A 16,967-nucleotide genomic window follows, 5' to 3' on the forward strand; every position below is an offset into this window, starting at 1 on the left:
TAAGGCAGCATCGCTCAGTTTTCAAAACAGCAGCCTCAATGACATGTCTGGTACAATATCTTAGCAACAATGTCAATATTGTCTCGCCACAGCTAACCATATTAACATTCCACCCTAATCAGGATTTCTCAAATATAAAATGGAATGCGAGTTACTCCATTCACTCTCTGAGCATCACTCTGGGAAATATAGTCCTCTAACAATTTCTATAAAGTTGCATGTAAATTAAGCATCAAAATTATATTCAATAGCTATTACTTCTTGTGTATCTAACTTGGAAGCATGAGAATATGCAAATATTGATGAGAAATCAACATAAACACAAGAAGCAAATAAAATATACTGACAAATCACTTTGATGAAATCCTGTCCCTGGTTATTTCTGGAATGGAACCCTTGTCACTCATCTCCTTGCAGAGCTGTATTTCAAATTCACCTTTAGAGGGCTGCCAAGAACAGGGTTGACTAGGTAATGGGGGAGCTCCTTCTCCCAAGAGTTTTCAAAGTGCCACACATGTATTTCCACCATGACTGGCTGGGGCCAGCCCTGTACAGTCTTATGAACAGACAGCATCTTAGTGGCTCTCATACCTGGCTAACCATTCAAAAATCATTACATATACAGATGCTTGGGCCCCACCACGGGGTCAGGTGGGAATCTGACTCACAAAAGCTTCCAGGGAAGCAGCCAGGTTTAGGAATCAACGCACTAGAGCACTACACCAGGGCCTGTTCTGAACACCGAATCACACAGGCACCACACCTTTGAGGGCACACACGTCTTCTCCTGGCAGATACAGAGGCTTCTGGTGGCAGATCCTTGTGTTAAAGACTTCACCCCATTCCTCCTTCCCTGTCCTAGCCAGCACATGCCATTCCAGACTGCTTATAGCAACTGTCCCCACAGCACTCTGCTAAGGCCAGACCCATCACCACGGCTCTCCTCCGTCTACACCAGATGAAATGGCCAGGGTTGTGTCTGCCGCAGAGGCAAGGACACAAAACTATCCAAGACGCTGCCATTCACTAAAGCCTAAAGGGGTCAAGCGGTGGGGGGACAAGAGAGTCAGAAGGACACAGAAAGTCCTATCAATTATAGTAAGAGCAAACATACAATGCTTACAATGGTCCAGGCACTGTTCTAAGCCCTGTAACTCACTGGATCATCACGACAACCAACAACCCTAGGAGAGAGACACTGTTATCATCCCTGCGTTGCAGATGCGGAGGCTTATACAACCCGACCGCCATACTACAGAGGACACCGGCTTTGGAGACCAGCAAACTGGGTTCAAATCCTGACTCTGCCACTGAGTAACCGCACAGTCTTAAACTAGCTCTCTAATCTCTACAAACAAGCTATTGATCATGTGGGGTAGCTGTTTACAGGCATTTAGCACACTGTCCGATACACAGTAAATACTCCAAGGGAAACCTTCATCAGGGCTGCCCTATTTTGTCCCAGGGGAGTCACTTCCTAGTTTCTCTGTTATATCTGAGGAAGAAAAAGAGGTCTCACCCCTCCCTCACAACATTCGGGTATCAAAAACACCTGATACAGGAGTGTATTTTATTTCCTTACTTGACGGGCATTTCCCCAAACCAAGGATACCATGTGGTAAAAGTGAAACAAATTCCCCACATCATCAATATTATCATGCCTGAAGTTTGGGGGAAAAAACAAAAAAAACAAAAACTTCGTTTGACCTTTATCATTACCGTATGACAGATTATTACCTTCCTTTTATAGGCAAGAAAACAGAAGCTCAGAGAAGTGAAACACTTGTTCAAAAAGAGCTAGCAGCTGCATTAAACTGGAACTGCAAGTTTCCTGAAGCCAAGCCAGCAGAGAGCTCATTCATCTTTGAGATGCTGCTTCCACGAAATCAGAAGGGATTTGAAATACTCTTTGGGGAGTCCAATAACCATGGAAACCATTTAATGGGTGGAGGGGGGGAAAACTCCAGAATCTCTAATCTTCATAATCTTAGAGCTAAGGATGTAGCTTTAAGAGGTTTAATCAGATTAGCGGCATCAAAACTCTCATACAAAGCAGGGAGAGAAAGAGAGCTGACCTCCCTGAAAGAATGACGTGTAACCTCTCAGTTTTCGACACTGAACTTACAGAATTAAAACAAAATCCTTCACTTAATCCTACCAAAAATGAAGAATGACACATACATGAATCTTTTTAGATTTTATGATTCAGAATTAAACATGACATGACTTGCTTAGAACTCTAGCTGGAAGACAATGGTTAACCACTTACTAAAATACTAAAACAGATATTGAACTCAAAAAAAAGTAGGTAAGTATACATGGCAGGACAAAGAAAAAAATTTAAATCTCTATGACAAAGACTTATATAACATATACTATGTGTCAAGCATGGATTTAAGCACTTTATAAATATTAACTCATTTAATCCTCATAAGTGACCCATGAGGCAGAAAGTTTAAGTAATTTGCTCATTTTCAAGCAGCTGGTAAATTATGGAGCCAGGCTACAAATCCAGGCAGTAGGATTTCAAATGGCCAATAAACATAAAAATGTGTTTGAATTCATTCTGAAGAATTGCATAATTAAAACAATGAGCTACAATTTTAGCCCATCACACAGCAAAGATGAAATAATTTGACAATAACCCATGCTGGTGTGTAAATAGACATTCTCATATATACTGAAAATGGAATTGTAAATTTAATGCCACCTTTTTGAAGGGCAATTTGACAAAAATCCAGGAAGATTATAGATGAACAAACTTGCTAACCACCTGTTACTCTTATGAAAGCACAGGCAGAAATGTACAAGGAGCCTCTAATAATTATAATGACAACAACCATCAATAGGGGAATAATGAAATAAATTATAGGCTATCTGTCTAATGTAATATTGAACTTTAAAAAAACCTATTAGTGTGTGCTAATATGAAAAATGTCTAAAACTGCAATAAAAAAATTTACAAACAAAACACTGTAAAGTCTGTGTGGGTTTTCTTAAGGATTTATGTATGTGTGTACATATGCACATATATACTTAGAAAATATCTGGAAAGATCAAATAAGAAACCATTAACATTAATTGCCTTTAGAGAGCAAAAAGGAAAGCAGAGAAGAGGGATGTGTCTTTACTTCTAATACCATTGTATAGCTTTTTTTTTAATAACTATATATTTAACTATTTACATTTATGGTATATAAATGGCTTTACAAAAACAAAATAGGATTGATTTGTAACAGTCTTTAAGACACCAAGCAGAAATGGTCCTTAAGATACAGAAAAAGAAGAAATACTACTCACAATTACTGAGTCTTGATAAAGACCATATAAGAAATTCAGAAATAATCCTTTGGGGTTGGGGCGGGGTAGAAATCAAAATTCCTGGAAAGAGAAATTATAAAGGAAATCTACTGTTTTCTATCTCAGGGATAGCTTTTCCTTTATATTTATTCAGTGCTAGAAATAAAAACAATGGAGCTAGCCAGTGACATAGAAACAGAACTGGTCTGGAGTCAGAAACTATATTTCGATCCCATGTTTGCTTTAACTAGCTATAAACGTTGGGCAGTTGCTCAATGCCTCGTTTCCAAATATTCCTCAAAAAATGAAGACACTGGGGGCGCCTGGGTGGCTCAGTCAGTTTAGCAGCTGCCTTAGGCTCAGGTCATGATCCCAGGGTCCTGGAATCAAGCCCCATGTCGAGTTCCCTGCTCAGTGAGGAGTCTGCTTCTCCCTCTCCTTCTGCCCTTCCCCCTGCTTGTGCTTTCTCTAATAAATAAAATCTTAAAAAAGAAAAAAAAAAGACAAAGACACTGGAGTGCCTGGGTGGCTCGGTCAGTTAAGCGTCTAATTCTTGGTTTTGGCTCAGGTCATGATCTCAGGGTCCTGGGATTGGGAGACCCTGGTCAGGCTCTTTGCTCAGTGGGGAGCCTGCTTCTCCCTCTGCCTCCCCAGCTCATGCTCTGTCTCTCTCTCAGATAAATAAAATCTTTAAAAAACAAAACGAAACACTGAACTCATTTTCTAAGACTCTTCTGGATCTAAAACCTTTAATTTCATTACTTTACCTTAGTTTGAAAAAGAATTGCTACATCTAAGATTATGAACCATGGATAAAAATTTTTACACTTAAAAATACAGCACTTTGGGACACCTGGGTGGCTCAGTTGGTTAGGTGTCTGCTTTTGGCTCAGGTCATGATCCTGGGGTCCTGGGATCAAGTTCTGCATTGGGTTCCCTGCTCAGTGGGAAGACTGCTTCTCCCCCTGCCTGCTGCTCCCCCAGCTTATGCATGCACTCTCTCTCGCTCTCTCAAAACAAAAACAAAAAGACAAACAAAACACACACGGCAATATATTAAAGAGATGCTTAACCATCTGGAACCATCCCTGCCTGCTGGTAGTAACTCACCAGGAGCTAGATTTCCAGCACATCCAGGTGCCAGGAGGTACTGAGACTTTTTGACTGTGCACAGAGGCAGAATGTTACTAAGTACTGTAGAAAACCTGAGGACTCATTTTGAGTTGGTTTTACACCTTTATTTTGGTTTCTCTATAAATTTCTTAAGTAGAAGCCAATCAAACTAGCAATATCTCCAACCTCAACATAAACCCGAAATTTTTTTTAAAGATTTTATTTATTTATTTGACAGAGAGAGAGAGATAGCGAGAGAGGGAACACAAGCAGGGGGAGTGGGAGAGGGAGAAGCAGGCTTCCCGCTGAGCAGGGAGCCCAATGCGGGGCTCGATCCCAGGACCCCAGGATCACGACCTGAGCCAAAGGCAGATGCTTAAGGACTGAGCCAGCCAGGCGCCCCCAAACCCAAAACTTTAACACAGGAGTCCCTTCTACCCATGGAACATAGGCAGGTTTCAGTAACTTCAATAAAAACTCCCCCGTGAGGGACTTTATAAGGAAATCCCACTACGAAACACCAGGGGCCATACTAGAAGAAGGGAAGAACCAGACTGAAGAGCCTCTCACACTCCCAACAGAAAAAAATGTACAGGTGACCCTTGAACAACACGGGTTTGAACTACACTGGCCCGCAGAGCTTTTTCAGTAAATTTAGATGCAGATTTTTTCCAGTAAAAACAGTACAATATTGTAAATGTATTTTCTCTTTACCATTTTTTTTTTTAAAGATTTTATTTATTTATTTGACAGAGATAGAGACAGCCAGTGAGAGAGGGAACACAAGCAGGGGGAGTGGGAGAGGAAGAAGCAGGCTCATAGTGGAGGAGCCCGATGTGGGGCTCGATCCCGGAACTCCAGGATCACGCCCTGAGCCGAAGGCAGACGCTTTAACCGCTGTGCCACCCAGGCGCCCCTCTCTTTACCATTTTCTTAACATGTCTTTTCTCTAGCTTACTCTTTTGTAAGAATACAGTATATAATAAATATAAAAAAATGTGTCAGTCAACTATGTTATTGGGAAGGCTTCTGGAGAGTCAAAAGTTATACTCAAATTTCTGAGCGTGGATTGGGAGTGAGGATAAAGGAGGGTTGGTGCCTCTAACCCCCATGCTGTTCAAGGGTCAACTGTAAAAGGTCATAAAAAGACAATGAGGAGAAAATATAAGTGGGCACTGAATATTTAAGAGGTCTACCAATCTCAAAGAAATGCTAATTAAGAACATATATATGCTTTAACTTACAAAATCAGCAAAGATTATTAAAATCTACAAATACCTAATACTAGTAAGAATCATGCAAGCAGGTACACTCACATACTGCTTACACACATGACAATATAATCCTTCTGGAAAACAATTTGGCAAGAGGTACCACAGGCTTCTGAAAAGTTTGTTTCTTTTCATTACGAATTCCTTGCCTAGAAACATTCTACTAAAATAATCAGATTTGTACACAGATACCTGTTTTCCAGAGGCTTTTTTTTAAAGATGAATGAGAAAAGCATGTACCCAAACAAAATCATGGTACAGGAGTACAATAAAATATTAGGCATTTCTCAAAGACTAAGGATATTGAAAAGGATAAAGCAAAAGACAAAGAATATCCTGGGGCTTTTTTCTTTATTCTTATTAGTATTTTCCAAATTTTTTTACAATAAGCACAGACTATATCAGGCAGAGATTCAAAGATCCATATTTATTCTCACTTTAACTTCTCCAAAACTGAAATGTATGTAATAGTTGATGGCACCTTAAAAATCAGCATCAGCCAGGCAGCGATTGTAATGTCACAGCCATTGACTGCAAACCTGGGTTGTCACATCTGGCAGAGTGACAGTTTTTAGCCCCTTCCAGGTTTCAGTCAACAAATCACTTAAGGTCAGCTGTGTAAGGAAAAAGAACCCTGGATTTTATCTGAAAGCTTTCCAAATAAAATCTTTAAAAAAAAATTAATATTTGACAGAGAGAGACAGCCAGTGAGAAAGGGAACACAAGCAGGGGGAGCGGGAGAGGAAGAAACAGGCTCCCAGCAGAGGAGCCTGATGTGGGGCTCGATCCCAGAACACTGGGATCACGCCCTGAGCCGAAGGCAGACGCTTAATGACTGTGCCGCCCAGGCGCCCCAATTAAAATCTCCTTTTGAGATCATGAAAGGATGGTAGAAATGTAGTATGAAGAAAAATGGATATTGACAACCAGGTTTAAAAATATGACAAGAATTAGGCTCTGAATATAAATTAGAAATGTTTTAACCAACCTGTTTATATTTAGCTTCAGTTTTGGGGTTTTTTTGTTTGTTTTGTTTTTTTAAATTTATTTGAGAGAGTGCATGCGCACAAGAGCGGGAGAGGCAGAGAGAGACAGGGAGAGAGAGTCCCAGGCAGATCCCGTGCCAAGCACAGAGCCCGATGCGGGGCTCAAACCCGTGACCACAAGACCATGACCCAAGCCGAAATCAAGAGTTGGACGCCCAACGGACTGCGCCACCCAGGCACCCCTCTTTTCCTTCAGTTTTCTGAAAAAGATTGCGATACGTAAAAACAACTCTAAAGAAAGGAAATTTTCAGTAAGTCAAACATTTTAATAAAGTATTATGTCAGTTGATAGTAGCTTTCAGAGATAGATGAAATATGGTATGTTTTATAATCAATGAAATACAGTATGACATTTATAATCAGAATAGAGACAAGTGCTATGGGCTGAACTGGGTCTCCTGAAAATTCCTATGTTGAAGCCGTAAAACCACACGTGATGGTATTTGGAGATGGGGCCCTTAGGAGATAGTTATTAGTTTTAACTGGCATCAGGAGGGTGGGGCCCTCATGATGGGATTAGTGTCCTTATCAGAAGAAGTACCAGAGAGCTTGCCATCTCTCTTGCCATTTGAGGACACAGGAAGAAGGCACCTGTCTACAAGCAAGCAAGAGTCTTCACCAGAGGGTGGAAATACACAGACTCTCCTTTCCAACTCCACGATTTCAGATGTGAATAAAGGGTTCTCAATTTGAGGCTCTACACCAAGGCTAATGCTACCCAACAGGTTAGCCTTGGTGGCCATCCATCAGCTGCAGGACAACTCAAGGTCAAAGTCTCATCCTCTTAAGAGGAAATAGTAACCTTAGATCATCCTTCACAGAAAAAAATAAAAAGTCAATCTAGGTCAAATCTTTAGTAGCCTACCTCCCCACTCAAACTACATTTGCCAATAGATTATATGAAATCAAGTTTTCTGTATTTCTGTTGAATAGAAATAAAACATTGGAATTCTCTTCCTACAAAATGCAAATCGGAGGCTCCTAGGTGGTTTAGTCGGTTAAGCAACCAACTTTTTTGATTTTGGTTCAGGTCATGATCTCAGGCTCGTGAAACCAAACTCCATGTCCGGCTCCGTACTGGCTGTGGAGATTCTTAAGATTCTCTCTCCCTGCCCCCCACTTGCTCTCACTCTTGCTCTCAACAACAGCAACAACTATATATATGTGTATGTGTGTAAATGTGTATATATGTGTATATATATGTATGTAATGTATACATATGTGTATATATATGGTTTTAAAAATGCAAATGGTCACATGAAAATTCAGATATAGAGTTTTTATGGGAATTAAACTACACATGACAAAGCTCTTTGAAAATTAGGTATATAGAAAATAAGACCATTGTCTTTGGGTTATTTTACAGAAAAGCAGCTTTAATTTTTTTAAAAAAGTATTTATATAATGAAGTTAGATTTGACCCAAAAAATGAGACTCTGAACTGTTATTTTATATTCTCTATTAAGTTTCCTACTGCATTTACACATATACAGTTGACCCTTGAACTAAACAGGTTTAAACTACATGGGTCCATTCCTACGTGGCTTTTTTTCCCCCAATAAATACAGTCAGTACTGCAAACGTATTTTCTCTTCCTCATATTTTCCTAGCAAATTTTCTTTTTTCTTACTTATAATACAGTATATAATACATATAACACACAAAATATGTGTTAATAGATTATCAGTAAGGCTTCCAGTCCAATAGCTTATTAGTAGTTAAGTTCTGGTGAGTCAAAAATTATATGTAGATTTTCAACTATGTGGGGGCTGGAATCCCTAACCCCTGCAGTGTTCAGGGGTCAACTGCACATACAAAGAGGGATCCAGATAAATAAGTGTTGTTGCTTGAGAATTCTGCTACAAATTGCATGTGATTCAGATAGGCTGTGACTTGCTGGGGGGTCTTATTATCCTGAAAATATAGAAGATTCAGGAGGTGTCTTGATTTCACCTTCTCTGTCCAGAGCTTTCTCTAATTATGCCCTTCACAGGAAACAGCCTGTTCAGGATGAACCAGTTTGGTCCATGACATGTTGGCACCTGACACATGACAAATGCTAAGTATCTGTTCTCTTTCTTTCATCCTTTCTATTTCCCTAAAACATACGGGAAAGCTACAAAGAGGATGGAGGGTGGATCCTTCTACATAGAAAGACCTTCATTAATTAAGGATACAGTGAAATGAAACATCACAGAAACTATATAAACGGTACTTAGAAATCCATTCTTAAAGCTGCTTACTGACTCCCAAAATCTCTCTAGCAAGGGAGAAAGTCTTTTAGTTTAACTTCACACAGAAAAAGGAAAAAAATGCCAGTACTGAAAGGTAAAATAAATCATTTCCCAAGTATAAACCACCATTCAAGAGACCAAAGACTCAGCTTTCCCAATTTTGTTATGAGGAAAAGGGTCAAGATGGCACAAAAGACTTCAGTATGCAAGGATGATGGCAGAATCCATATTTAAAGATGGGAAGTCATGGAAAGAAGCTTCCAGAACATCACTCCTCTGCCTGAGAGCAGTCCTGCTTTCTCTTCAACCGGGAAAGAACAAGAAGTCTTACAATGGTTTTGTTTGTTCAAGGTACCACACAGTTTTCTCAAGAAAGCAAAGGTCTGCAGAGTACCTAGCAGAAGCCAGGTGTCGAGTGAGACACTTCTGCAAAAAGGTTCTCTTAGTTAGCCCTGACAACATCCTTGTAAGGCAGCTTAGTCACATTAAGGAACTTGTCTGAATTCATGTAAATGGGAGGTGATCAAGCTAGGATCTGAATCTGTGACTTCTAATTCCAAAGTCTGCTTTTTCTAGACTTTGAGACAGGTATAACAGACAACAAAGAAAAGCTGGTGAAGGAACCAAGCGAACCTGAGGGAATAGCGTTCCTGATTCTACCAAAAACCAGGTTGGCCTCTATTCTGTGTTTATATCCTGTCCCCATATTTTACAGAATTTACTTAAGTGTCCTGGTAAAGAGAAATACAATACCTTTAGATTGAATTATTTCTGCCTGTTTTGTTGCTTGGGAAACACTTTTGGAGTCCGTTAACAACAAGATACCAAATATCCACAGCTCAGCAAGACAGTCCCTGCACTAAATTCCTAAATAATAGTCCACAACCACAGAAAATGGGCAACGCAGCACAGAATAATCAAAAGCAGCTTCATATTTTCTGCATAAAACAAAGCATCGTTTGTATTGAGGCATTTTTAGAAGGTACCACTGAAAACCAGACTGCAGCCTGGAATGGCTTAAAATACCACATTTAACAATCACATCAATGGCTTTTAAACTTTAGAGGCAAACAGCTTCCTTTTACTACAAATTCAAAGTGAAGGATTAGATGCAAAGCTAGCAGATTAATTCAGTACACACTCAAGTTTAGAGACTATCCAATGCCTTAATTAACACCATTAGAAGTGCTCTTAGCCGACCAGCTGGGTTTAACGATGAAAAGGTGAAGGTCAAATGTCTTTTTTTTTTTTTTAATAAATTGCTTCAAACTAAGCCCCCCTGCTGAAAAAAAAAAATAACACAAATAATTAAACTGAAAGGAAAAGACTAATAAACAATTATTTTGGCATATTAAGCAACCCTTCCTTCATCAGTCTATATTTTAATTGAGGCAGTACCACAATTAAAAGTTCACCAAACTTTGTCCTTCTGCCTCAACGTGGAGTTACTTCCACACCAAAACAGAACAACTAGAAAAGTTGGATAGGGCAAAAGGCTATGGTTTCAAGACTGGCAGAGGACAGGAGAAGGGAGGGATGCATACAGAGGGAGAGGGACCAACCCTCTCTCAGAGGGCGATGGGTCTTGCCTGCCTAATGCTTCCAGAATGATGCCACTATCTCTGGGATTAAAAGAAAAAACCAAAATTGTTATCAGCTGTGAGCTACAATTATATCAAAGACGTTAGAAAATATTAGGATTCATTTCTTGGAGACCAATAGGAAAAAAAAGTCCAAAAAACTAGCCAAATCATTTACTCACTATGTGGATGCAGTAGCTATTCTAACGAGCTGTACTATCTGTGCTTGGTTTTTGTAGTAGAGGGGACCTGCCCATGTTGAGGACAGAAGAATCCTCCACAGTGCATGCCTTGGTGGGAGGTGAAGTCTACTTTACCCTATAGAAGCTAAGAGGTCAAAATACACATCTGTCCAGCCTTTCTTGCAGCTAGAAGCTAGGCATGGGAACCAAGCACAACCATTTAGAAACACCTGTCCCACAGTTTCAATTTTTCCTTGGCTATTCTTGAGCATTTTCTCTTCCAGGTGAATTTTTAGATCAACTGATTATGTCGGGTTAAAAAAAAAAAAAAAAAAGACAGGACTTTCCTGGGCAGTGAAAATCCTCTGTACGATCCTGTAACAACAGATACAGATCATTACATATTTGTCCAAACGCAGAGAATGTACCATACCAAGGGTGAACCCTGATGTAAACTGTCGGATTTGGGTGACTATGATGTGTCAGTGTGGGTTCATCAGTTGTAACAAACATACTGCCCTGATGGGGGGTGTTGATCCTGGAGGAGGATGAACGAGTAGGGACAGACGCTACATGCAAAATCTCTGTACCTTCTGCTCAGTTTTGCTGTAAACCTAAAACTAAAAGAACAAGGTCTTTAAAAACAAAACAGTTGGGATTTCATTAGGGATTAAACGGAATGCATAGGTAATTCTGTATGAGATAGGTGGTTTAAAATACTGCATCTGACCATTTGGGAACATTGTATTTCTTTCCACTTATTTAGGTCTTCTGTTAAGTGCTTGAGCAAAGTTTTATTCTTCTCTTCAATGTAAGGTTTGCACATTTTTTCTTAGGTTAATATTTAAAGTTTTTGTTTCTATTATAAAATGGGACATTTCCCCACGCATTATCTAAATAGTGTGGTTGTACAGAAAAGATATTAATTCCCTACATTGCTCTTACTCTAAACTCTTATTTGGTCCAGATTTGTATCAGATTACTCTCAATATACTTATAGTACAGTAATTATTTCATCTTTAAATTAAATAAGATTCAATAATAGTAACATGAAAGTTTTTTGATAGCAAAGGTCACTTAAAAAGATGTGGTCTCTCCTCTCTGGAAAGCCTCAAAATAAATACCACATTTGCTTTAGATCAAGGTCCTAACATAAGAGCAGGGAGAGGGAAAAAAACATTATATATAATTTATTCATATTCATCTAGCTCTCCCCACATTGTGGTTTAATATTGATTTTTGCTCCCTCAGGCCTAACTCAAGGTCAAGAGAAACACAGTGCTCATTTGCACAGATGGAACAGTGGGGACAAGGCAAATGTACTTTCCCCAAAAATATTTTCAAGTTTTTAAAATTGTATTATCTGACACAACTCTACAGCTTCCAGAAAACACCTTTTGCTTAGCTGTAAGCATTTCCTAGGTTTAAAAAAGAAAAAAAAAGAATTTTGCTATTTTTAGAGTTCCCTCCACGTTCAATAGTTTAATACTATACATATTTTGAATACCCTTCTATACATATAACAAATTTCAATACCTGCTAAAATTTTGCCAGTAATTTAAAGTAGATACATGTGACATTTTCTTTTAGGGATAGAAACTGAAGTGTAACAACTTCTCAATATTCCTGAAAAATATTTGTTTTCTTTTGAATACCAAATTTAACTCAGTGATTATGTTTTCTAAATTCTCAAAGCCAATTTGATTTTAAAAAGGGGGGTAGGTTCAAGATTGTAAAAACAATCTACAAAGGATATATAAAATGCTGAGCTGAATATTTTAGACATAAATATTTCCTAAATTCTATAATTGTGAGTTCAAGTACATAGAAATGAATTTTCCTTTGTCTTTGCGACAAAGATTGGTTTTAATTGGAAACAGTAGAGCAAAATTTTTCCATATTGCAGGAGATATTATTACTCAAGTTTCAGGGCAGTCTCCACAGATTAGCCAGCTTTAATTTACAGAGAACTTAGCTATGATCTACTTATATAATGAGAGTTGGCACAGAGCTCAACATATGAATGGTCAAAGTCCAAGTATTTTCCCCAATCATCTTGTGACATAACTTCATCAAGATTTAAAATTCCATCTGCTTTGTTCCCCAACTAACACAACCAGGTTCTAGTTAAGAGAAAAAAGGCACATACCATACAGATGTTTTATGAGAAATGTTCCCATTGCCTTTTCAAGTTGGTTCACATTAGTGAAAAGCCATAGTGTGGGAATTATTATGAAGAAATGATTCAGAAAAAAAACAGCAGTTGCTCTTAAAGACCAGAGAAGAATACACCCAAAATCACATGCTCTAAAACTGGAAAAGTTGTAAGTGCAAACTATGTTCACCGTCTGGCTGTTCTGAAAGGCAGGGTGCCCCAAATCATTACTGTACAGCTTGTTATTTCGTTGGCACTGGTCAAAGAGGATGGTGGGTCTGCTGTGAAAGACTCCATTTCTCAGTAGGGAGTTTTGGCTTGGAGACCCAGGCCACTGGTTGGGCAGCTCCAGGCAGACAGACAGCTTAGGACCTAACTTTACGCTGGAAATTACAAAGACATCTAAAGACGCAAGTAACAAAGTCGCTAGGATGAATGTCAGATGAGCCAAAACGGGGGGGGGGGGGATTTTTTTTAAACCGCCTTCAGAGAAATAAAGAGAAGTATTTTGGCCTTGACCCAGCAGAGGGTGAATGTCCTCCTGGATAGAAATTATGTGAACTGAAAATTCTCCATAGTAACAATTCTAATTAATTATTCAAAGGTAGGGGTTGGTTTCTTAAGGTTAAAAGCTGACTATGGTCTCTTGTTTCTAACGTTAAAAACTGAATTCTTTTCTTTGTATCTGCTTATGCAGGCATTAATGAGAAGCTTCTAATGGAATCTTATTAGTAACTTTACAATAAAGACTCTACTTTTAACGTAAGTGCCGTTTTGCAGACTTTTTAGTTTAAGGGATAAAAGAAAATTTGTCTAAGTTCCATATAACTAAAAAGTTTAAGCCCACTTATTCTATTATGTAAGTACAGAAACAACAAATATTAACACTGTTGTAACATTACATACATTATGTAATTACATACATACATTATATGTAATAGAAGGTATTACAAGATCTTTTCAACTGAAGAGTTAACTGTAATTTAGTGATGTTTTGGTAATAAGTGGAACTTATTTTTACTTCAATAGAAATTAAAACTGAAATGTTATTCAATACACAGTAACCCAAAAAACCACTTTCCAACTCTGGATTATTGTAAGTTTGCAGAGTAAAATAGCACATTTTGGGGAAATTAATCCATGCTAACAGATTTTTATTGTACAATAATGGTAAATAATATGTAATTTTTCTATAAAAATAGACCACTTAGTCACCAAAATAACCTTAGAAGAGTTTATCACGTGGAACGCAATGAAGAGTCACAATGACCACATAAGCACCACAAGTCTATAAACAGGAACGAAATCCAAGCCAAATTAAGTAGCTCTCATCAGAATGAAAACTAGCAGTCTGGCACTGAGTGAGGCTACACCTGTTAGGCGGGGAATTTGATACTCAAAAGACGGGGACCATTCAGCCAGCAGTTGGTCAAACATATAAAATGCAATCGCGTGTGGGAAAAGGGAAAGGGCTTTCTAGAAACTGAATTCCTGGACACACCTGCTATCCCTCCATGTCTGTAACTCTAACTGCCTCTGGATCTGACTGATCTGTTAAAATTATGAACCTTATACGTCTTCTGGGGAAGGATTTGGTTCGTAACCCAAACTCAATTTTCAAAGTCACTTCCCACAAAAAAGCTCAGAAATAGGGGCGCCTGGGTGGTTCAGTGGGTTGGGCATCTGCCTTTGGCTCAGGTCATGATCCCAGAGTACCATGATCAACACCCACATTGGGCTCCCTGCTCAGAGGTAGTCTCTTTCTCCCTCTGCCCCTCACCCCACTTGTGTTCTCTCTCACTCTCTCCGTCTCTCTCTCAAATAAGTAAAATCTTATGTTTTTTTTTTTTTTCAAATAAGTAAAATCTTAAAAAAGAGCTCGGAAATGCATTTAGTTTCTTATAGCTTCCAGTATTATGTGCATCCCAACCCAGAACACTCCTTGGACCCACTCCCAATGCAATGGCACCCACCCAGTGTTGCTGCCCCCACGACTACCTGCTTTTTCACACTGCTTATACATACCTGTTTCCTTCCTGCTCCCCTTTCCTCCCTCTCGACTCTTCTTCAGCACAGCTTTTAACATTTTCAACACTCTTTTGCTTCTAAAGAGAAAAGGAGGGGAGGGAAGAGGAATTAGGGGTTGTGAGCTGGAATATAACTTACATACTGACACAAAAGGTAACTTGGGCTCTAACAGATTGCTTAGGAGAATATAAAGGTATCTTGAGTTTTACAGTAATTTTCTGTGAAGAAACTAAGATGGGGAACTAAATGCTAAACTCACAAGGAGTGTTTTATAACTTTTAATGAAGTGATCAGAAGTTCACTAGCTTCTTATGAAAGTTAAAACACACACACACACACACACACCGGGGCATTCTCAGCATTCCATATCTAATTAAGGTTACGAGGCTACATCTGGGCACATTACTGTAAGATGTCTGGCACAGGAATTCAGATCTCCTAACCCCAGCTCATCAAAAGAAAACATTAGAACAGAGAACCAACAAGATAATGGTTAAGAAGAAAGCTACATGGTTAAAGTCATGTTTTGCAGATGCTACTGATTATATAACCACAAGGAAAACATTTTGGAAGTTTATCAGATTAAAACATACCTTATAAGCATTTGCAAAATAAATACAACGGGAACACATTTTAAAGCTGATGTCAGGGGACCCAATCAAACAGCATATATGACAGTGGGCTTTTACTACATACGGTTAGACTTTTGGGGGGGTGGGGGTGGGGAGGAAAGTAGAACAGTCTGTGGCACCACAGCTGAACCCTTTAAATGATAAGCAGCATTTTTAAACAGGGTTGTACTGAGCATGGAAAAACAACACAATGGCCCAGGCCTAAGATGAAACCTAAAACCCTCCCTATAGCAAGAGGCAGACAAAAGGACCATTATTTCATCAGTGAGTCTCCTGCAGCTCTCTTTTTTCTCCAGGAACTCAGATGCGATGGCTGGACAACTCCCAGCAGTAACAAATCCGAGTGGGTTGTGTTACCCATCGCACCCTTGTTAATGCACTAAGGACAGGAAGGTGGAAGGCAAGCAAGTTGCTCCTGGAAGAAAGAAGTGGGGGAGAGGGGCTAAGAGGCAGAAACTCCTGTATAGATGAGGGTCCCACCTGCCCAGTGAGCCTGAATGCTTGAAACGGCCTCGGTGTAGCACCCCACACAACTGCTCAACCCCGGAGTGAAGTAGAGCCCCTGAGGGGAGCACGGAGAGGGAGGAGTCCCTAAGTGCTACCATTCAGAGTCACACGGCATTAGCACACACAGTGACCTTCTTATCATTTGGTCCAGGCCTGTATTTATTTTTCCAAGTCCTTTGTTTCCCTGACGAAGAAACAGAGACCCTGGAAGGCTGACTGCCCAGAGGTCACACAGCTCATTAATAGCAGGGCCCGAATCCAAATCTGCAGACTCCCAGCAAGGGTCCTCCTCCTCCCACTGCTCTGCCCCTCCTCTCAGAAAATGAAAGCTTTGGGCAACAGCAACCAAACAAATGAACAAACAAAAATCAGCAAACCAACAAACCCTTGAGATACCAGGAAGATAGCACCTTTAAGCAAAATTTGGAGAAAGCTATAGTGAAGTCTGATAGGGTTAAATCACCTTACAAACAAGTCTTTACATACAAAGGGGGCATGGCTTACAGCCTAATTCTTCTTTAAAATGCTACTTCCGTGAACCCTGGTGCAAAGATCTGGGTTTCACCTGAAGGGCAAGCCCCGAATCTTGGGAAGAGGACCACCGTGGGCTTCTATAGGGGAACTACAGAAACACAAATTTCTCTTGACGGTCATGCTTAAAACACTACAAAATGCTGTATAAAAAATGGTGGACAAAATTCAGTAACTGATGCCTGCTAAGCACAGATATTTTCTTTTCCAAATCAGTCACTCAACCTTCAGGATTTGTCATTTCACAAAGACTACATACTTTAAAAATAAAACAAAGAAAAATAAAACATGCCAACAGAGCCTGGCCATGGTCCCTTGGTGAGCTCTCCGGGAGCCCAGCTCAGGCCCCACCACGGCAGTGAGGCCGCCCCTGAGCCATCACCTGGTA

The 16,967-nt window shown here is 39.6% G+C and overlaps 1 protein-coding gene across 1 annotated transcript in view; it reads right to left on the bottom strand.

Moving 5' to 3' along the window:
* TANC1 (tetratricopeptide repeat, ankyrin repeat and coiled-coil containing 1) overlaps positions 1 to 14,982 on the bottom strand; it is a 149,637-nt gene extending 134,655 nt beyond the window's left edge. Inside the window, exon 1 of the mRNA XM_040644664.1 lies at positions 14,907 to 14,982. Coding sequence (XP_040500598.1) covers positions 14,907 to 14,967 — 61 coding nt within the window. The 5' untranslated portion in view covers positions 14,968 to 14,982. The remainder of the gene's footprint in view (positions 1 to 14,906) is intronic.
* Positions 14,983 to 16,967: the final 1,985 nt, after the last annotated feature.

The sequence above is a fragment of the Ursus maritimus genome, unplaced genomic scaffold, assembly GCF_017311325.1.
Source record: "Ursus maritimus isolate PB19 unplaced genomic scaffold, ASM1731132v1 scaffold_1, whole genome shotgun sequence".
In the NCBI taxonomy this organism is placed as follows: Eukaryota; Metazoa; Chordata; class Mammalia; order Carnivora; family Ursidae; genus Ursus; species Ursus maritimus.